Below are 22609 nucleotides of genomic sequence, written 5' to 3'. Positions count from 1 at the left end.
GGAAGTTATGTATTATGTATTATATTGAAGGTCATAAACTTAAGGTATATATTGAAGTTTAAATAAGAGTTGAATGCATGTAATTAAAAGATATAAAGGTGTCATACTCCAATTAGTAACTACAGCAGAAAATTTGTTTAATGAGAAAAGATAATATGAAACTGAAACAGAAACAGACAAAAGTATAAATATAATGATTTGAATTGAGATGAGATTCAAAATAAAACCGAGAAAATTAAAAGAGGGGAAAAACTATATAGAAAATGTAAAATAGTATAAGATATGGAATAGAATACAAAAAGGAGCATGAAATTGAGTTTTGTGTCTGTATAAAGAAATTCAACCCAGGACCATGCTATTTTCAAAAAAGATGTTTTACTTGTATTTTTTATGTGTGAAAACCCAAATAAAACTTTATTAAAAAAAAAAAAAACACCTTGAAGGCCCATCTGGAATGACACAATTTTGAAGTCTCCAATGTCCTCCCAGCCATAATCATCATAATTGAAAGTACTCAACAACACCTTGATATTGCTGTAGTAGTGTAGCCCTCTTTGACGTCCACAGAATGAGTCACATGGAGAGCTGGATACATGTTCCCGTTATGAAACACCATGGCTTTGAGCCTCTTAGATGAACTGTTTATGTATATGTGCCAATCACCTGTGACCCCTATAGCCTCGAAGAGACTGGCCACATTGTTGCAAAACTGAAGAAATTTGGAAAACATTTGTGATGCTTTCTCTGATCTGTGACATGTACATTTTCATCCAACAAATTCCACTCCTTGAGCCTAGATGACAGAAGCTCAGCATGGGACTAGGTAAGACAAAGTTCTCTGATCAGATCATTGAGGTCTTTCTGGTTGGGAAAGTATGGGTTCTTCTCCTCAGCTGCATCTGTGAAATTGTAATTGTATCTGGACTATCTTCCTCACTGTCTGACTTACTTCTTGCTCCTGAAGATGGCTTATCTTTTTTTGGAGGAAGTGGGAACAGGGAGCTCAGGACAATGTGGTACTGTGGCGATGATAGAGGAATGTCTGGATACATGATAGTAGGCAGTCCACCAGGCAGAAGTAGCAGTTGCTTGAGAAGTCAGTTGGTTCCCACCAAATTCTTGGGATAGCAAACTTCATGGCCTTCTTTTCTCCCCCATATCTGCTGGTAAACAGCAGAATTGTATAATTTTTTTTTAAAAAAGATATCCCACACATTATTATGCAACATATTACTATAGGGTATAAAATATATATTGTAGTCTTCATTTTCCTAGAATATTGAAAATAGTGAAAACTTCTTAATTACAACTCTTAAACTATAATAAATCACTGAAATCCCAATCAGCAAGCAGCAAATTGTTCACCTTACCTTCAAGAGTTTTCTTGCAGTATTCCCAAATGAATTGAAGTGCCCTGGGCTTCTGTTGATCCCCGACAGGCATGCTGAAGTATGTTTTATTGGCTTCATACACTTTAACAGATGCTTTGACAGAATACTTTTTCATTCTTCCCTTGATAAATTGTCCACACATATAACAAAATTTATCTGCTGGGTGCAAGCAACTTCTTAATGCCATTTAAATCAAATATTGTTATGCACTATTCTCTTACTCAGCAATTAGACAAACTAAAAAGATTGGTTAAAGGCACCTGTTACTTTTACACTTCTATGGATACTACAGGATAGTACAAGAAAGTGCTAGAAATATCTAAAAGATTCCAGAAAGTTCTAGAAAATTCTGGCTAATTCTAAAAACTTCTGGGTGGTTCTCACAGTTCAAGAATATTCAGGAAGTAAATTTAGCATTGAATGTGAATCGATAATGTTCTCAAAAACAGATTAATTTCAAAATATCATTCTCCTGACCACAGAAGCAAAGTTTTTGTGGAACAATAGATATTTTCTTATTTATTTTAGGCATAAGGGATTAAGAAACACAATTTGTACCAAGGAACAAAAATTAAATTGAAATTTATTATGTAGTGTTATAGAAAGAAGAGAGTAAAGTTGCATCCATTGAGTAAGAGGTAAATTAATATTGTACTTAAAAATGTTTATGGTAATTTACATGATTAAAAAGCTAGTTATTGTATCTTTTCTTTCTTTTCTGTTTTTTTTACTTTATCTTCTCTGTATTTTTATTTTTTTGTCAATTTTTTCCCCTTTGTTTTTCTAATTTTTTATAAGTTTGTATCAACTTTTATCTCCTGTTTAAAAGTATGTATATATGGTGGCATTTTTGCTCTGAATTGAAGACTTTATTGCGGAATATACTGTCTTACTCAGCAAATCTCAAAGTATCCACGTTGAGTGATCTATGAAGATATCAAGCATGGCATATTTCAAATTTCCCAGGATAAGGAATCCCTGTTATATTATCTAGAGTTATGTCTTTTTCAGAAATAAGGCATGTGAACTAACATATGATGTGAAATTTGTCTTACTCCTGCATAAATCCCTCAAATAATGGAATGAGGTTTCTTTTGTCTAATTAATTTGATGCTTTTCTGTCCAACCTTATTTTCTTAATTAAAATTGCTGAATGTGTAAAACTCTTTGGAAGGACTTTGCGATGTAGACAAGCACTGATTAGGTCCAGGTCTGCTTGATTTCTCAAAAATTGTTGGACTTTAGTTGTGGACCCTTTTGGCAGGATGGGAAGATCCAGAGAAATCCAGTCAATTATTGGTATGAAATCAGAACTGTGGAATGAATATATGGATGGGATAGAAAGAACCAGGGATCCAAAATAACAAAAATTCAGGACTGCAAGATGTTGTTGTAGCAGCGTTCTAGGACCAACTCTCTTAATACTTTACATAAATGATCTTTGTGATCATATTAAAAGCAACTGTGTTCTTTTCGCTGATGATGTAAAACTATTTAACACCACCGACAATACTGCTACCCTTCAAAAAAAACCTTGGCTATGTGTCAGAATGGTCAAACAAGTGGCAACATCAAATCTCAAGAAACAAATGCTCTGTCTTACATATTGGCAAAAAAAATCAGAAAATAAAATACAAGCTGAATGGACATAACCTTGTAGATGACCCCCACTCTGCCAAGGACCTTGGAGTACTTATCTCTAATGATCTAACTGCTAGATCCCACTGTAACAACATTGCCAAAAAGGCGTTAAGAGTTGTTAACCTAATCTTGCATACCTTTTTCTCTGGTAATATTGTACTACTAACTAGAGCATACAAAACATGTGCTAGACCAATTATTGAATACAGCTCATCTGTCTGGAACCCGTATTGCATATCGAACATTAATACTATCAAGAGAGTCCAGATATATTTCATGAGAAGAGTTTTCCACTCCTCTACTCGCAACAGAATACCTTATGCCACCAGACTTGAAATTTTAGGCTTAGACAACTTAGAACTATGCCGCTTTCCGTCCGATCTAAGTGTAGTACATAAAATTATCTATTGCAATGTCCTACCCATCATTGACTACTTCAGCTTCAACCACAACAATACACGAGCACACAAAAGATACAAACTCAAGCTAAACTGCACCAAACTCGATTGCAGAAATACGACTTCAGCAGCAGAGTGTTCAATGTCTGGAATACACTACCTGACTCTGTGTTTTTCCCCAAACCCCAAAAACTTTAACCTTAGACTGTCTACTGTTGACCTCACCCCATTCCTAAGAGGTCTGTAAGGGGTGTGCATAAGTGCATCAACGTGCCTACCGTCCCTGTCCTAATGTTCCCTTTTATTTGTATCCATTTCATGTATTCACAATCATGTTTATACTTATACCTGTTATCTAATACATGCTTGACAAAACAAACAAACAAACAAATAGAATAAACCCAGAAAGCCCTTTTGTATCTTTCTCTGACACAGGATAATCCAATAGGAGGCCTGACTTGATAAAGTGAGGGCCAAAATATGGCTTCTTGGCTCATGCCTCAGGATGAAAATTTTCCAGTAAAACAGACCAAAATAAAAAGATTATTACCATTTTTTTTCAGAATGTTCTGATTGCAAAGAATTACTTTCAGTCAAAGAAGGAACCTTGATTCTCAGCTTTTAGTCCTTTTATAGTTAAGTAAATTATAAAAATTGATTGGACAGGACAAAAGTAATTTCCCTTTTTATAGGAAATCAGTTACATGGAGTCAAACATATTAATAGCACACATGTTCATTTAAATGAAATCTGATGAAAACAGGGGTGCAAAATTTAAGATGTTAATGTGGAAAAAGTTCATGGAGTAATAAACCAGACACCAATTAGCACTAACAAGCTTTCTCTTATCAGAAGGTCAACTACAGACATCCTATTAAAGCAAACATGGTCCCATCCTATCCTGACCTGAGGAACAAAAACAGTTTATATTTTTTCAGTTTAGGAATGTTAGAAGCTATCAATCAATCCATTCTACCTCCCAATCTGCAATGGTTTGATAAACCATTTAAAAATGAGAAAAATAAGTCAAATTAAAACACAAAATAACTGTGTTAGCAAGCACAATACTACAAAGTTCATGCTGGTACTACAAAGTCCATCCTGCGTGGCCCTCAAAAATCAGATCAAGCAAGCAAACATACATTTTTATCATTATTTATAATATTCCTTTCCATCATGATGCAACAGTGAAAATAAACAAATAATTATTTGGTATTTAAAACATAGGAAGAATACATCCAACATGTGACATAATATACGCATAATCATGATGCAAGTATATAGTTACTAAAGCTAAAATTAAGTAATAAGATTTAGTGCAACAAAAATTTCAACTACCCTTCTTAGCATATGATCACAACCACTTCCTTCCCAGTTCCTCCAATCAGTCTCTTTCATTGAATAAATGTGTTGTCTCAGTCCAAATACTCACAAACACACAGGGAAGTTTGGAAAGTTCAATAGGAACTTTTCAAGCAAATGAGCAAGGGAGAAAGGAAAGATGCATACAAATACACAAGAATACACACACATAGAAGAGAAATCAAGTGCCCCCAGAAGCAAGCTTGCTTTGAAAGAGACTCCAAATCCAGTGGAAACAAGTGTGGTCAGGGGACATTCTAAGGTCCAATTGCCTGCAGCTGCTCAGGATTGCCTCGCATTTCTGGGATTGGAAATAGAAAGAAGTCCCTGTCTTGTTATGTGAACAAATCTATACCAAGAAAGGAACTGAAGTTGGCAGGAATAAACTAATTACAGATATGTAAATAAAGGCTCTGTAAAGATTTTCAGATAAGCTGCTAGCAAGAGGAATTTAAGCACTGATCATGTACAATTCTATTGACAACTAAGCAGGAGAAATTAATACAGAGAATGTTTTTCCTTTAAAAAGTTAATCATTCTCCACTATAGAGCATCACTTTCAATTCAAAATAACCATTGGATTTCACCTATGGTGGCTACACATGTTTCTAGATATCCTTCAGAAACAGTAAAAACAACTACCCAGTAAAATAAACTAGGGGACATTTAGGAGGAAACATGCCTAGATCCTTTTAAATTACATCAGTATGAATGTGCTTCAAAGTTCATCCATAACCAATGGATATTTACTAGGAAAAAAAGGAGTTATGGGTGGTTCTGGAAAACTAATTCTGCACCAAGTGAGAAATCAAATAAGTTCCTAACCAACCTAGCTGATAACTTTGTTGTCCAAAAGGTAGAGGGTGAAACTAGAGGGACAGCCATACTGGACTGAATTCTTACAAACAGAGGAGAAGTGATAGAGGGAGTTGAAACTGCAGGAACCTTGGGTGAGAGTGACCATGTCATACTAGAATTCAACATAACACAAACACAAGCAACAGAACATAATGACACCAGAGTCTTGGATTTTAAAAGAGCTGATTTCAATAAACTCAGAGAGAACTTGGGAAAGATTCCATGGATGAAAATCCTAAAGGGGAAAACAACTCAAGAATCTTGGGAAACTCTAAAATGTATGATCATAAAAGCCCAGACCGGCACAATACCACTGAAAGAGAAAAACAAGAAATCCAAGAAGAAACCAGCATGGCTGCACAAAGAACTCTCTGGCAAATTGAAAGAAAGAAAAAGACAAGTACAAAAAAATGGAAAGAAGGACATACAACTAAGGCAGAATATCAGCAGATAGCCAGAATCTGCAAAGACAAAGTCAGGATAGCAAAGGCTCAGAATGAACAAAGACTTGCAACAAAAGTCAAAGAAAATAAAAAAAAGTTTCTTCCAATATATAAATAACAAGAAAAAAAATCAAGGAAACAGTCGGTCCACTAAAGAGAGAAGATGGCAAGGAAGTAACAGGCAACAGATAGAAAGCAGAACTGCTTAACTCATTCTTTGCATCTGTCTTCACGCAAAAAAAAAACTATATCTCAACCCACCAAAAACATAATTATAAAAGACAGACCAGAAATAAAAGTTAAAATAAGCAAAAAAAATAGTAAGAGAACACCTGTCTGATCTTGATGAACACAAATCACCGGGGCCTGATGGATTACATCCCAGAGTTTTAAAGGAGCTGGCAGAAGTCATCTCAGAACCACTGCATCATATCTTTCAAAAATCCTGGAGCACCGGGGAACTACCAGAGGACTGGAAAAGAGCTAATGTGGTTCCCATCTTCAAAAAAGGAAAAAAAACAGACCCAGGAAACTATAGACCAATTAGCCTAACATCAATCCCTGGGAAGATACTGGAAAAGATAATAAAAAAAAACAGATCTGCCAACATCTAGAAACAAGTAAAGTAATAATTAGCAGTCAGTACGGGTTTGTTAAAAACAGATCATGCCAAACCAGTCTTATTTCATTCTTCAACACAGTGACTAAATTAGTAGACCAGCAAAATACTGTGGACATAATATATTTAGATTTCAGCAAGGCATTTGACAAAGTAGACCACAATCTACTTCTTAGTAAGCTAGAAAAAAGTGGAATAGATGCTACTGGATGGATGAATCCACCACTAGATGGATTCACAACTGGCTGGCAAACCGTACTCAATGAGTAGTCCTTAATGAGGCTAAGTCTACATGGAGAGAAGTAAGCAATGAGGTGCCACAAGTTTCCATCTTAGGCCCAATTCTCTTCAATAACTTCGTTAACGACTTAGATGAGGGAATAGATGGGGAACTTACCAAATTTGCAGATGATACTAAGCTGGCAGGAATAGAAGAAGATAGGCTCAAGATCCAAATGGATCTTGACAGGCTAGAAGACTGGGCCATATCTGTTGTGGTAATTCCCCGTTAGGAGAATGAGCGCATGCAGGGAGGCCTAATGAGAGTAGTGTTTGAATAATACACACACAGCACACAGGTACACCGTACAGTAAATGTAGGGTTTTACTTTCAATAAAGGTTTAAGCAAAGTTCAAAATAGGCAGTCCAAAGTCATTCACAGGGAAGATCAGTCATTTTTTTGTCCAGGGACTCACTGAGAAACACTCTCTTCTGAGACTAAGGCTAAGACAACCCAGGTTTCTGTCTCCATCTTATGACCATTTGAGAAACCACACCCAACTACAGTTTTTGCATTTTCTTAAAGATACAGTATTAAAATGTCTATTCTGGTTTATATATTTCCAACCCAAATAGCTGTTAGGTGACTTACATTCCTAACAATATCTACACATAATAAAATGAAATTCAATATAGAGAAAAGTAATGTTGTACACTTAGGCAAGAAAAACCAAAAGTACACATATAGACTGGGTGAAACCAGGCTCAATAGCAGTAACTGTGAGAGGGATCTTGGAGTCTTAGTGGACAACCAGCTAAATATGAGCCAGCAATGTGCAGTAGCAGCCAAAAGAGCTAATGCAATCTTAAGTTGTATTAACAGAGGGATACAGTTAAGATCAATGGAAGTTCTAATACCACTCTGTAAAGCCTTAGTAAGACCACACCTAGAGTACTGCATCCAGTTTTGGTCACCACATTATAAAAAAGATGTTGAGACTCTAGAAAAAGTACAGAGAAGAGCAACCAGGATGATTAGGGGACTGGAGGCTAAAACATACAATAAACCGTTGCAGGAACTGGGCTTGGCTAGTCTAGTAAAGAGAAGGACTAGGGGAGACATGATAGCGGTCTTCCAATATTTGAGGGGCTGCCACAGGGAGGAAGGGATCAAGCTATTTTCCAAAACGCCTGTAGGCCAGACAAGGAATCATGGATGGAAACTGAACGAGGAGAGATTTAACCTGGAAATAAGGAGAAAATTTCTGATAGTGAGAACAATCAATCAGTGGAACAGCTTGTCCTTGGAAGTTGTGGGAGCACCATCACTTGAGACTTTCAAGAAGAGATTGGACTGCCATTTGTCAGAAATGTGAAGAGATTAAAGCTTATGATTATTAAAAGTAAAAAAGAAGGAATATAAGGTCAGTATATTTGGTCAAGGTTAAAGATGAAGTGTTGTTTTCTCTGGTGACAGTGCAACTTTTGCTGATCATAAAAATTTGGCAAAACAATGAATGGCAGGTTTTAAGGATTTGTTTATATATAAGAGATGGAATATGGGAAGAAGAGATTTATTGTATTTTAAGAGAAGGCAATAAGGTACTAGACTTAGTGGCCTTATGTAGAAGGGGCTTTCGCTTTACCCTATTATCGTGTTTTTATTTTTATTATTTTATTCTTTTATTATTATCTTTTAATTTGTTAAGATTAAATTAATTTATTTTTATCTTTTTAATTGTCACAGGTAATAAAATTACTATTTTAAAAAGGAAATAAGAATCAATCCTGTAATAGGAGTCTCATTTCAAAGTGAACTTAATTATTTCCCTGATATTTAGAAGAAGTGGTGTCATCACTGAGAAGGCATGACTCTGGGGTCCCATGAGATGATATTGTTTAATAGAAGGTACCTGGAGGCTGTCCCCTCTTCTTGATCTGGTGGGTGGGCAGAAACTACAGTCATCTAATGTATCATTTGTGTTTACAAATTTAATCCCAGCATATTGTAGAATTAAAACACGTGTTAAAAAAGAAAGTAAGAGGCATAGCATGCTACATTTGAGGCTGGTAAAGAGAAGTTATGGTGATCGAAACTCAGGGGGCAAGATACAGCATGTTTTAAAAAAAGGACTACTTTTCCAGGAGCAATTTTGTCTGATAGGAGCATATTCTCAGAACCTCAATTCAGGTTGAGAATTATTTCTCTGGGCAGTTGGACCTAAAGAGCCCCAAGGCATCTTCTAAACTAGTAAGTCTATGATTCAATCAAGCAATCAGTTCTTTCAAACACAGTCAAGTAAAATTTAATCTAAACTATACACCCACAATGAAATAACGCGCCCCCCCCCCATCCCTGTCACATGTGCATCTGACCCTGCCAAATACGCCCTGCCTCCCTTGCCTATTTTTGGCTTCCAGGTTGGTGCAGGAGGCCTTCCAGGTCCAAAAGAGGGCACATGGGCACATGCTGCCCCATATGCCCTGTTTTGGCTTTTAGGTTGGTGCCCCCCATGCCCCGTTTTGGGCATGGAAGACTTCCTGCACCAACCTGAAAGCCAAAATGGGGCATGAGGGCACTGTGCAAGACCCTAAAACGCAATGCGAGCAGCCCTGCACATGCACCCCACCCCTCCATGCATGCGCGGCAGAGATCTGAAGTCCAACTGGTCAGCATGGTGGAGTTGGGCTAAGGCAATGGCTGGCATGCCCACTGAGAGGGCTCTGCATGCCACCTGTAGCATGTGTGCCATAGGTTCGCTATCACAGGCCTAGGATATCTTTAATATTGTTGATGCTACATAACACTAGTTATAAACAGTAGTTACCTGAAAACACTAGTTGCCTGAAAATAATTGTAGGACTGAAGAGAATGAGATGGCTTTGAGGATCCAAATTTGACACTGTGTGGTCATGACAGTGGTTTAACATAGATTTCATAATGAATTGTCTCTGATGTTTTTTCCTAAACTATACATATATACATCTGGAATGAGACACATAGAAATAAACAAACTTTAAGAAAGCATGCAGTCCTCCATAACCTACTAAATGTTTGGGATAAATATAGGAAAATAACAATTCTGAGCTCTTGCTACGTTATTTAAGTCTTATTTTTATAAAGATCACAGATTCAAGAAACTTGCTCAGGAGAGATAGTTGATTTGGGTGACAAGGTAACAGAACAAAAATCTGTTAAATCTCAGTGCTCTTCTAGTCTTCTTTCAGAAACTTCCTGGATAGTATGTTATCAAAAGACATAATTTTAAGAACATTTACATAATATTTACCCTCCCTTTCAATCTATGTATAATTTCCTGATATAAGAAAAAATTAACCAAATGCATAGTGAGAAATTGCAAACCTAAAACGTAGCCTAAAAAAGTATAAAATCCCATTTGCTTTGAGCTCACCTTCTAGTCCATTTAGAAGTGTGCAGCCATTGCGTTCTTCTGACTTTCTGGTTTTAACCAATGAAAAAAAAATGAGGATCCTGACTGGATGGTAAGATTTTTGAATTTGTGAATATATAAGATTGCTATCTTTGCACAATTTCTACAGTGTTTTGTAAATGCAAGAAATTTATACTTTTGAAACTTGCATGCCTAACAAGTGTCTTTAATATTTGTGTCCAGGATTAAAAATTTGAAATTTAACAAACCATAACCTCTATTTTTGTCCATAGGTTTGGGAAGATGAAGTTAAAAGTGATTTATTCTCTCATAGCAATAGGCATCACCATCATTATTATCTTAGTCTTGAGTTTCCAAAATAGAGGAGGAAAACCCAAAGAATGTGAGAGCTCTTCCCAGAAAAAGGGGCAAGAGGAAGGTGTTCAAGATATTGGCAGTCAAGTATTTCAAGATTTAACCCCAGAAGAGATAATGCAAGTAAAGAGCTATTTACAGTCCAACCTGGGAGTGCCACTGGTGGAGACGCCTCAAGCCAAACCATCAGACAGCTGCATTTATTTCATCACTTTGCAGCTCCCTCCCAAAGCACAAGTATTACAATTCCTAGATAATCAAGGATCTCAGCCAGCACGGGAAGCTCTGGCTATGGTTCATTTTGGAAATCAGGCAGAGCCCAATGTGACAGAATATCTGGTGGGTCCACTTCCAGAACCAACATATTATCAAGATATCACAGTAGAAAAATATGGAAGGAAATTGCCTTATTCTCAAAGGATGGTTTCGAGAAATGAGCTTCGTCAAATCCGCAATTTCTTAAAGAGAAATGAATACCCGAAGGCTCCAAATTTCATGCAAAAAGTTCTAAATTACAATGGAAGCAATCTTCAGTATAGAAAACAAATGCCACCAGGGCTAAAATCAGGAGATCGCAAAACGTGGGTGAGTCATTTCCAGAATGTGTCTGGCTTCTATTTGCATCCAGTTGGTTTTGAAGTCCAAGTGGATCATAGTAGTTTGGATGTTTCTGAGTGGAAGGTAATAAAAGTATTCTATAATGGACAATACTTTGAAGATATGGGCGACCTTGAGAGACAATTCAATATGGGAAAGGTTAGAGTAGCCAAGGTTAATGAAGTCCCTCTTGATGGGGGCTACTCTTCACTAAAGCAGAGGGTGCCACCACAAGATCCAGGCCCTTTGCAGTATGAACCCCGTGGACCACGCTATAGGATTCACAATAATCATGTCACTTTTCTGAACTGGAGTTTTGCATTTGGAATTGATGCAAGCAGGGGTCCACGTATCTTTGATGTCAGATTTAATGGAAAAAGAATAATCTTTGAGTTAAGTTTGCAAGAAGCAAGTGCTATCTATGGCTCCAACAGTCCTACTTCCATGTTGACCAGATATATGGATGCCAGCTTTGGACTTGGGTCCCATATCTTTCCACTCACCCAGGGTCTGGATTGTCCTTATTTATCCAGTTATTTAGACTGGCACTTTTTTTATGATAGTTCATTAACTGTTAGCCGTAAAAATGCTATCTGCATCTTTGAGCAGAATGCTGAGTTACCCATACGACGGCATTATGAAAGCATCCAGTTTCCTTTTTATGGAGGGTTGGCAGATTCAAATCTGGTGTTTCGGACTATATCTACTGTTGGCAACTATGACTATGTCTGGAATTTTATTTTCTACCAAAATGGAGCTGTTGGTGTTCGGGTCCATGCCAGTGGGTACATTCAAAATTCATTTTACTTTGGTGATGCTGAAGACTTTGGCAATAGAGTCCAAGAATGGGCCTTGGGAACAATTCATACCCATAATATTCATTTCAAGGTGGATTTGGATATTGGTGGTAAGTAGGAAAAATGTTACTAACTTTCAAGGAAACTATAGGTTTTTTGCCTCAGTTTTCTTTCTTCCAATTATTTTAATGATTGTAAATACTACAACAAAGAAAGACTCAACAATATGCTTCCAACAGGTGAGGAACATAAGTATTATTTTTTAATGTTCTTTAAAAAGTGTTAAAGTGAGGTGATGAGATTGTTTAAAACATTATTTCTTTTTTTATAATTGTGATTTTCTTTTTTTATTTATTGGTCCATTCTGTGGTCCATTGGTCCATGGAATAGTTTTTTGTTAATCAAGGATATTTATTTCATTACTTGGTTTCTAACAAAACTCAATTTAAGTACTATATGCATTTTCAGAATAAGAAAAAAATCAGTGATTTCTTAGTAAAATATGATGGCATCAAACTCTAATAATTATGTCTTCATATATTTCTGGGACTTGTACATGTGAAATAATTCTAAAATCAGCACTTTTGAAATACTTGCAGATATCAACAATATTGTACAAGCAGTCCTTTACTTACAACTGTTCATTTAGTGGCTGTAAAAAGTTACAATGATACTGAAAAAGTAATTTATGACCATTTTTCACACTTAAAACTGTTGCAACATCCCCATAGTCAGATGATCAAAATTCAGCTGCTTGGCAATTGGCTCATATGTATGACTGTTGCACTGTTCTGGGATCATGTGATCACTTTTGCAAACCTCTGACAAACCAAGTCAATAGGGGAACCAGATTCATTTTACAATCATGTTACTAGCTTAACTGCAGTGATTCACTTTACAACTGTGGCAAATGAGGTTGTAAAACTCACTTAACTGTCTCACTTAGCAATAGAAATTTTGGGCTCAATTGTAGTCAAAAGTTGAGAACTATCTGTATTCCAATTTAAAGTTACATTTCTAAATTGGTTTTCAGATTGAGTCGGAACTGGCGGGTGATTTCAGGACAGAGGAATAAAACTAAACATTTTTAAAAAGTATTTTCTCACTCATTTGTTTATAAGCCAGCAAAACGCAATGGCTAACTTGATCTGATTTGTTTGTACTGCCCCAGGAGATGTTGACACAGTTCTACAGAGGAATTATTGAGTCTGCCTATAATTGTCTAGTTTGGTACAGCAACCAAAAAGATTAAATAGGTAGTTAGGACTGCAGAAAAAAAAACCAATTGCAACCAGCCTACCTTCCATTGAGGATCTGTATATTGCATGGATCAAAAGAAGGATTGAGAAAATAGTATATGTAAATATTTTTATAAGTTTGATGTATACCCTATTAAGATAGGCCACACATTCTATGGCCCTTATTTAACCACACTGATCTTCATTACTGAAAATTGGAAGTGCAGGTTTTTAGTTAGTTAGTTAGTTTACTTTATTGTCATTGCACCTCATACAATGAAATCAAACACCATCTTCAGTGCATATCATGACCATGAAAATAAATACAAGCAAACATCCTTCACACTCCCCACATTGAACTGAAAACCCCAACAGTGCACCAACACTGCACTATACAGTAGAATTCAATAGAGTTACTGCCCTGGGACAGAAGCTATTTTTCAGCCTATTTGTCCTTGTTTTTATTATTCTGTACCATCTGCCAGATGGTAATAGTTCAGAAAAAGGGTTCCCAGGATGAGATGGATCTTTGAGAATGTTTTGAACTTTCTGAAGGTAGTGGGAGCTACAAAGCTCTTCCAAAGAGGGGAGAGGGCAACCAATGATCTTCTGGGCAATGACATTAACCCTCTGGAGTGCTTTCCTATCTGCCACTGTGCAATTGGCAAACCATACAGAGGTGCAATATGTTAAAATGCTCTCTATGGTGCAGCGGTAGAAGGTCACCAGCAGTTTTTCATTCAGTTGTTGTTTTCTGAAAAGGCTCAGGTAGTATAATCTCTCCTAGACCCTTTTGACCAGTGCTGCAATGTGAGCGTCCCAGGTCAGATCCTTTTTTACGGTAACACCCAGAAGCTTAAAACTGGCCACTTGCTTCACTTGGTCTTCATTGATAAGCAAGGGTTGGATGTCTGATCTGTTCCTTCTATAGTCCACTATAAGCTCCCTGGTCTTATTGGTTTTGAGGACCAAGATATTGTCTCCACACCATGAAAGCAACCAGTTCACCTCATCTCGGTAGGCAGACTCATCTCCCTAGAGATGAGTCTCACCACTGTTGTATGATCTACAAATTTAGTAATAGTAAAACTAACGTAAGTGGGAATGCAGTCATGCACATAAAGAGTATGGTGTAAGGGACTCAACATGCAACCCTGTGATGTACCAGTGTTAAGAATAAGGGCTGAAGAGCTATAATTACCTAATCTGACCCTCTGTGAGCAGCCAGACAGGAAATCTATAATCCAAAGGCAGATTGAATAAGAAAGTCCAAGGTCCAGAAGTTTAGACACTAGTCTATGTGGAAGAATTGTGTTAAATGCCGAACTAAAATCTACAAAAAGCATCTTCACATAGCCCCCCTGCTGTTCCAGATGAGTCAGAGCAACGTAAAGAGTGATGGCTATAGCATCCTCTATAGATCTATTTCTTCTGTATGCAAACTGGTATTTATCAAATATATGCAGAAGACCAGAAAAGATGTGCCGGCAGACCAATTTCTCAAAGCACTTCATGATGATAGGAGTGAGTGCCACTGGTCTGTAATCATTGAGGTAATTGATGGGGAACTTCTTGGGCAGTGGAACAATGGTGGAAGCCTTCAAACAAGATGGAATAGTGGACTGGGACAAAGACCGATTGAAGATCCTGGTAAAGACTCCAGCCAACTGATCAGCACAGTCTTTAAGCACTCAGCCAGAGATACCATCAGGACCAACAATATTTCTAGTGTCCACAGCCCTCAGAATGCTCCTCACCTTCTGTTCCTCCACAATGAGGTATAGGCTACAATTGGCTGGTGGTTGTATTTTACCTGTATCTGATGTCTCCACTAAGATGTAAATGCAAAAACTATATAAAAATAATTGTGTAACCCCAAATATATGGTTTCCATAGCTTTAAGAAACAAAAGTCCACAAGACATGTTTTATGAATCTCCTCATGTATGGCCTTACCAATCCTCTGACCAATGTGTTCCTCAAATTACTCCAAAATACTATATACAATCCTGTGTCTTCAATAGAATACTCAGTTATATGCTGCATGCTGGCAAAAACTTTTGGATTTGAATGTCACAATGAGTTTCAAAAGGGCTTGTTAAGTCTGGGGTGTTATATGACAGGTGTTTGTGTGTTTGAATTCTGTTCTTCATTTTATCTTTCTTGTAGGGCCAGTTTGCTCTCTCCACTAGTCGGTAAGCCTTCCTGTATACTGGCTTCAGTGCATTTTCATTGTTGTTCTTCATATATTTTTCCAATGATCTTTTTTCTTCTTCAACTATCTGATGTACTTGCAACATTTCATACCCACCCATTATCCTTAGTAGGTAGAATATACATCTCTAGTATACTCTGTAGTCTTCTCTGTCTACTCTTCATACTGAATACTGAAGAGACCAAACAGGCCTACAAAGAAAAAATCAAATGAAGAAGAGACAGGAAAGAAGACAAAGCATCACATGGCCAATACCTTAAAAAGTAGCAGGAAAAGCAGATAACAGGATCTGTCAAATGGCTAAGAGCAAGAAAGCTGAAGAAAGAAACCTGGGGACTAATTCTGGCCACATAAGAGCAAGCCTCAAGAACAAATGCGTACAAAGTCAGAATTGCAAAGACAGCAAATGACAGCAAATGGTGTCTCTGCAAAGAAGCTGGAGAAACAGCAGACCACCTAGTTAGCTGCCGAGGAAGATTGTCTTGTCTGACTTGAAGCAACAACAGGACAGATATAGATATAGAATAGACTTCTTTATTGGCCAAGTGTGATTGGAACACATAAGGAATTTGTCTTGGTGCATATGCTCTCAGTGTATATAAAATAAAAGATATATTCATCAAGAATCATAAGGTACAACACTTAATAATAGTCATAGGGTACAATAAGCAATCAAATCATACTAGGAAACAATCAATATAAATCGTAAGGATACAAGCAACAAAGTTACAGTCATACAGTCACAAGTGGGAGGGGATGCGTGATAAGGAGTGATGAGAAGAAGTAAATAGTTTGACAGTGTTGAGGGAACTATTTGTTTAGCAGAGTGATGGCTTTCGGGAAAAACTGTCCTGGTGTCTAGTTGTTCTGGTATGCAGTGTTCTATAGTGTCCTTTTGAGGGTAGGAACTGAAACAATTTATGTCCAGGATGTGAGGAGTCTGTAAATATTTTTACAGCCCTCTTTTTGGCTCATGCAGAATACAGGTCCTCAATGGAAGGGAGGTTGGTAATAATTGATTTTCTCTGCAGTCCTAATTACTCTCTGAAGTCTGTACCTGTCTTGTTGGGTTGTAGAACCAAACCAGACAGTTATAGAGGTGCAGATAACAGACTCAATAATTCCTCTGTAGAACTGTATCAGCAACTCCTTGTTTGTGCAGTTTGAACTTTCTGAGTTGGCGCAGAAAGAACATTCTTTGTTGTGCCTTTTTTTGATGTTAGGTGTCCATTTTAGGTCTTGTGATATGATAGAATCTAGAAATTTGAAGGTCTCTACTGTTGATACTGTGTTGCTTAGTATTGTAAGAGGTGGTAATATGTGAGGGTTTCTCCGAAAGCCTACCACCATTTCTAGTTTTTAATGTGTTCAATTCCAAATTGTTCCAGTTACACTATGAGGCAAGTTGTACAACCTCCCAGTCTGTATGCAGATTCATCATTGTCTCGAATGAGACCCATCACTGTTGTATCTTCTGCAAATTTCAGTATTTTAACAGATGGATCATTTGAGATGAACCTGAATTTGTGTCTGTACGAAGAAATGTAACCTGGGATTACGCTACTTTCAAAAAAGATGTTTTATTTGTATTTTTTTTCTCTTTGTGAAAACTCAAATAAAATTTACAAAAAAAAAAGTGTGGAGTCTTAGTGGACAACCAGCGAAATATGAGCCAGCAGTGTGCCAAAAAAGCTAATGCAATCCTAAGTTGTATTAAGAGAGGGATACAATCAAGATCAAGGGAGATACTAATACCACTATATAAAGCCTTAGTAAGACCACACCTAGAGTACCGCATCCAGTTTTGGTCACCACATTATAAAAAGATGCTGAGACTCTAGAAAAGGTACAGAGAAGAGCCACCAGGGTGATTAGGGGACTGGAGACTAAAACATACAACGAATGGTTGCAGGAACTGGGCATGGCTAGTCTAGTAAAGAGAAGGACCGGGGAAGACATGATAGCAGTCTTCCAATATTTGAGAGGCTGCCACAGAGAGGAAGGGGTCAAGCTATTTTCTAAAGTGCCTGTAGGCCAGACAAGGAATAATGGATGGAAACTGAACAAGGAGAGAGTTAACCTGGAAATAAGGAGAAACTTTCTGACAGTGAGAACAATCAACCAATGGAATAGCTTGCCCTCAGAAGTTGTTGGAGTACCCCAATTTGAGATTTTCAAGAAGAGATTGGACTGTCATTTGTCAGAAATAGAGTAGGGTCTCTCACTTGGGTGCGGGGGGGGTTGGACTAGGTGACCTACAAGGTCCCTTCCAACTCTGATTATCTGTAAACTGTATTAGCTAGTTGCAAATATATATTTAAAAGATGGGAAACTATTATGTTTCAACTACATATTAGCAAATAAAGAAAGGAGACTGAATAACCTCACAGAATGGTTTGTTCTAATGAACTATTACCTGAAATATTTAATTCGCCTTTATCATTTTTGTATTTGTAATATTTGCAATGATTTTTTACACTGACTTACTTGGATCATATTAAATCTCAAAAATTAATTATGCATACACATAACAATTTTATCCCTTTGTTAGCAAACATATATTTTATAAACAATTTGATTTTAAGAAACTGAAAATGCAACAAGAATGTTTTTATTTATCAACAGCTATCCAAGTACTGATTGTTCTACTTGTTTTCTCTCTGAGGTGTGAAAAATACCCTGATTGGTAATGACATGGCTTTTGAGACCTTGCAGGCCCCTTGGAGTCCAGAAAATAAGATCCATCGAATGAAAAAGGTTAGGGAAGTTTTGGACACTGAGAACAAAGCAGCATTCCATCTCCATGATGATATGCCCAGATACATTTATTTTGCATCCAACTGTACCAATAAGTGGGGCCATGAGCATGGCTATCGGATCCAGACTGTCAGCTTTTCTGGAGACCATTTGCCAGAATCAGATCCAATGGAGCCAGGCCTAAGTTGGGGTCGGTAAGTGATTTCTAAGTATAAAAGTAAAATAGATTCACCCATGTCTTTCTGTTTCAGCATCTTGAATAAGATAGACAGGAATTGCCAATTTTAATTTTAAAGAAATCTATATAACCATCTCTCTGCTTTCTTTAGCCAATTGTAGATGATGTGATACCGGATGTCGTTGTCCAAGGACATTCTCACATCTGGTCGGAGGAAGGCAGAGTGATGATACCCAACTGCCAGCCTATACTGTTATTGGACCATGCGATTGAAAGCTTTTCTACTTTCTCAAAACAACCAATCACATGGTCTAATCACAGTACAGGCTGGCAGCGGGATAGCATCATTGCAGGTAGCATCACTTTCTTTGACCAGTGTGAGAATATCCTTGGTTACCAAGAAAAAAACATGTTGTTTTGGCTACAGGTTCCCCTTTATCTCAATTCCCTTTCCCTATCCCTCATCTCAGGCTTCAGGTCTGACACTAAATAGCAATAGCACTTAGATTTATGTACCACTTTATAGTGCTTTACAGCACTGTAAGCAGCTTACAGAGTCAGCATCTTGCCTCCAACAATCTGGCTCCTCATTTTACCCACCTCGGAAGGATGGAAGGCTGAGTCAACTTTGAGCCTGGTGAGATTCAATCTGTCAAATTGTAGGCAGCCAGCTGTCAGCAGAAGTAGCCTACAGTACTGCACTCTAACCACTGCACCACTGAGTCTCTTAGTGTTTAAAAAGTGATAATGCTTAAATATTTGCTAAAAAAGACATTTCCAGTCCCAAGATATAACAATAGAGCATATAAAGAAACAAAGTGCTAGCCAAACTCTGCAGAATTTCTTCAAGCTCACATTTCTCACTACCAATCATGACAGGTTGACTTTTAGTAAATATAAACAATATAAATTAAAGGTAGAATTATGAAATAAATTTTTAAATTCATCCTATTATTCCAGCTATAGCCATATCTGGAGTAGAAAAAATTAGCTATTGGGAGCTGTGGGTGTCTTTCAAATTGCTCTGGTTGAATACTTAAAGAATCCAATCCTTTTTATTATATATTTTTACACTTGCACTTTTGGGTCTAATTTGAGGTACTGATTATAAAATGTTCTTTTATAATAAATTATAACAAAAATTGCCCTATATTTTATAGCAGGCAGTCATGGAATAGAAACCTGCTGTTATATTACCCTTCAACACTTATTCCTGAAACCATAAACTTCCAAGATTTTTAAGAAGAAACATAATAATGAATAAACCTCAATCTCTGAACTCTTCTTGTTTTGCCTTATAAGTTATAAGCTAGTTGTTACGAAGAGGAAAGAAAATGAACCTTTCAGCACCACTATCTACAATCAGGTTGACCCATGGAATCCTCCTGTGGCCTTTGCTGACTTCATAAACAATGAAAGCATTGTCAATGAGGTAAGTGAAGGTGAATCCCACCCAGCACTGAAGCACCTTGCAGGTAATTATCCCACAATCTGGTGTTTTCCAAATGCATTTGAGTTAAAGTCAAACTTACTTGGAAGACATCAGAATAGAAAGGTAGGTTGTTGGACTATCACCTGCAGCTTAGACCGGAAGTAGCCTAATGCTGCTAAAGGTTTTAGAAGCACATTCCCTTAAGGAAAAAAAATGGACTTAGTGACAACTTAAATGCTCAGATGACAAATTAAAATTTCCTGTATTAGACCTTAGTTTTCCTGTTTGCATTCTTGTTAGCTGAGGTAATGTGACCTCGGAAAATACACTGAGCCAAACTTGTATGCATGGGATTTATGCCTTAATGATTGCATTTGTTTTTAATGGCTTTTTAAATACCATGACTGATAAAAATTTTCAGAATGGATAAAAGATCTTTGCTAACAATGTTGTACTCCCAATTTTCCACTTCTACATAACCCAGATTCTGAGTGGGCAAACATAAAATTATGCTGTCAGATTATCCCAGATTTTACTACATCTGCTGCTTTAATTAATAAGTTTGGTTTGTCTGAATCTGTTCCTCTGTTGTTTTCTATTTAGTAGATGTTGTATCTAAGGTAGATACCACAATGATATTTCCCCTTTTCCTTTTATAGGATCTGGTTGCCTGGATCAATGCTGGTTTTCTACATATTCCACATTCTGAGGATATACCCAATACTGCAACCCTTGGGAATGAAGTTGGTTTTTTCTTGAGACCATACAATTATTTTGATGATGACCCTTCCATGTATTCTCCAGACAGTGTTTATTTCAGCCACCTGCAGGACCCCACATCCTGTGAGCTCAACCAACTTGCATGTCTGGCAAAAAAGGCTTCGTGTTTGCCCATTTTTCCTCCTTTCACTTATGAGGGTTTTCAAAACATGACAATTTTCTAATGCCTTCGTTTTGACCTGTGACCTAGACATTGGAAACAAACAATGAATGTATGTTAAATACTGTAAACACTGAGGAGTTACTTTCCTCACTAGTCTTTTACAGTGTTCCTTTTCTCTCCTCTCTTCTTCTTCGGCAGCATTAATAAATATTTTTGCTGGATTATTAGACCACTATGTTCAGGAAAGTGTGATAGCATGGAATTCTCTGCAAATATTTTATTATCTGTGGGAATACCTGTGTGTTAAACTTGTATTTTGCAACTGGTTGTTTGGTTTTGATAAAAGAGTGGATTTTTCTAACAAATAGAAGACTTTGGAATTAGAAGGATGCAACCTGAGCTTTGGATTGCATGGTAACATAAAAATAGAGCAAATAGAGATTTTGAAAAGGGTTAGGTGTACATTCCAACAACGTGGAATAAATAGAAGTCCAGGTTGTACTCCAAACAATTTTTTTCAGCACAAGAAGCATTTTATGTATGAGAAATGATAATTAAATACAAAAGACTAACTGGTTGTGAAATATTAGAATTTTGTCAATAGGAATGTAAGATAAAAATAAGAGATCTGGTGACAGAAATATATGCTTGGTAATGATTCTCTTTTTAAATTTAAAAATTTATAGTGGATAAAATAACTCATGTTTTTGAACATTGTAAGCTATTTAAAAGAGGAGTAAACTACAGATGGTTGATGCCAGAAGGCCTTTTGTTCACTTGGCAGGAACAAAAACACAGAATTGACACAGTTGGAAAAGCTGAGCTATTCTACTTAGAATACTTTAGAGGAAAGGAGGAAGAAGAAAGAAAGGAAAAGTCACTAATTGAATTCTAAGAGGAGTGTACAGCAGTAATTGAAAAAGAAAAAGAAGAAGGTGCAGTAGGTGGTGAACCCAGAAAACAATGAGAATTGAGATCTACTAGAGCAATAAAACCCTCTTATAAAGCTTGACATGGATGAAAGAAAAATGATTACAATTAACATAAATGGACTTAATTTGGCTATTAAAAGAAGGAAAGTATTTCACAAATTAGAAAAATTAAAATTTGATATAATCTGCTTACAAGAGGTACATATTAAAAAGCAACATGAATATATACTAAAACAAGGAAAATTAGGGAAATTATTTACATCGCTGGCACAATAGAAAAAAAGACGTGTGGCAAGCACAGATTGGACGTTTTTTCTTTCCCTAATTTGACTTCACCCCTAGAAGAGAAATTGTAAAAAGAAGAAGCTTGTACTCTGCCTGGACTGTTTGATGACTGTGGGACTTTGGGACTTTTGGGAACTGTTTTAAGTTTGGAAATAACTGATTGGTTTAAGAAGAGGATACAGAAAGAGAAGAAGAAACAGTTTAAAATGGCTCTATCTCTTGATGAACTAAAAAAACAATATTTAAAAGTAAAGAAAGAAGGCAAAGATGTTATGGGAGAAGCCCTTTGTTTCCTAGATATGGCGCTTGTCATGTGTCAGCAAATTAAACAACAGCTGCAAGAAACCGAGGAAGAAGAAGCCATTTTTAATGAACTAAACGGTGTGACTAAGAAAGAAAGGAGAAAGAGAGGAGTGAAAAGGAAGGACTTAAGAAATAAAAAAATGTTTATGAAAGAGAAAAAGAAGACGCAAAAACAACAGAATGTTAGAAAGCAAAAGGAAAGAGGAATGCAACAGAAAGGGGAAATCAAGAAGGCAGAGGTTTGGAGAGGAGGGGGTAAAAAGTTTAGACGGGCTAAGAAGGAAAGGGAAAAGG

The 22609-nt window shown here is 36.9% G+C and overlaps 1 protein-coding gene across 1 annotated transcript; it reads left to right on the top strand.

The window, feature by feature from the left end:
• Positions 1-10627: 10627 nt before the first annotated feature.
• LOC113436657 (primary amine oxidase, lung isozyme-like) lies at positions 10628-20856 on the top strand. Its single transcript, XM_026701145.2, has 4 exons — positions 10628-12203; positions 18211-18496; positions 19783-19912; positions 20572-20856. The coding sequence occupies exons 1-4, from the start codon at positions 10628-10630 to the stop codon at positions 20854-20856; spliced, it is 2277 nt and encodes a 758-aa protein (XP_026556930.2).
• Positions 20857-22609: the final 1753 nt, after the last annotated feature.

Source organism: Pseudonaja textilis, chromosome 4 (assembly GCF_049901715.1).
Source record: "Pseudonaja textilis isolate UNSWEBS1 chromosome 4, rPseTex1.2, whole genome shotgun sequence".
NCBI lineage: Eukaryota > Metazoa > Chordata > Lepidosauria > Squamata > Elapidae > Pseudonaja > Pseudonaja textilis.
The sequence above is the reverse complement of the archived record's forward strand: the minus strand, read 5'-3'. Positions and strand labels throughout refer to the sequence as shown.

What these genes read in the sequence shown, in the direction of transcription:
- LOC113436657 (XM_026701145.2), top strand. Translation starts at nt 10,628, where the DNA reads ATGAAGTTAAAAGTGATTTATTCTCTCATAGCAATAGGCATCACCATC. An exon ending in GGTGGATTTGGATATTGGTG is followed by an intron (nt 12,204 to 18,210) that starts GTAAGTAGGAAA and finishes TTTCTCTCTGAG; the next exon opens with GTGTGAAAAATACCCTGATT. An exon ending in ATGAAAGCATTGTCAATGAG is followed by an intron (nt 19,913 to 20,571) that starts GTAAGTGAAGGT and finishes TTCCTTTTATAG; the next exon opens with GATCTGGTTGCCTGGATCAA.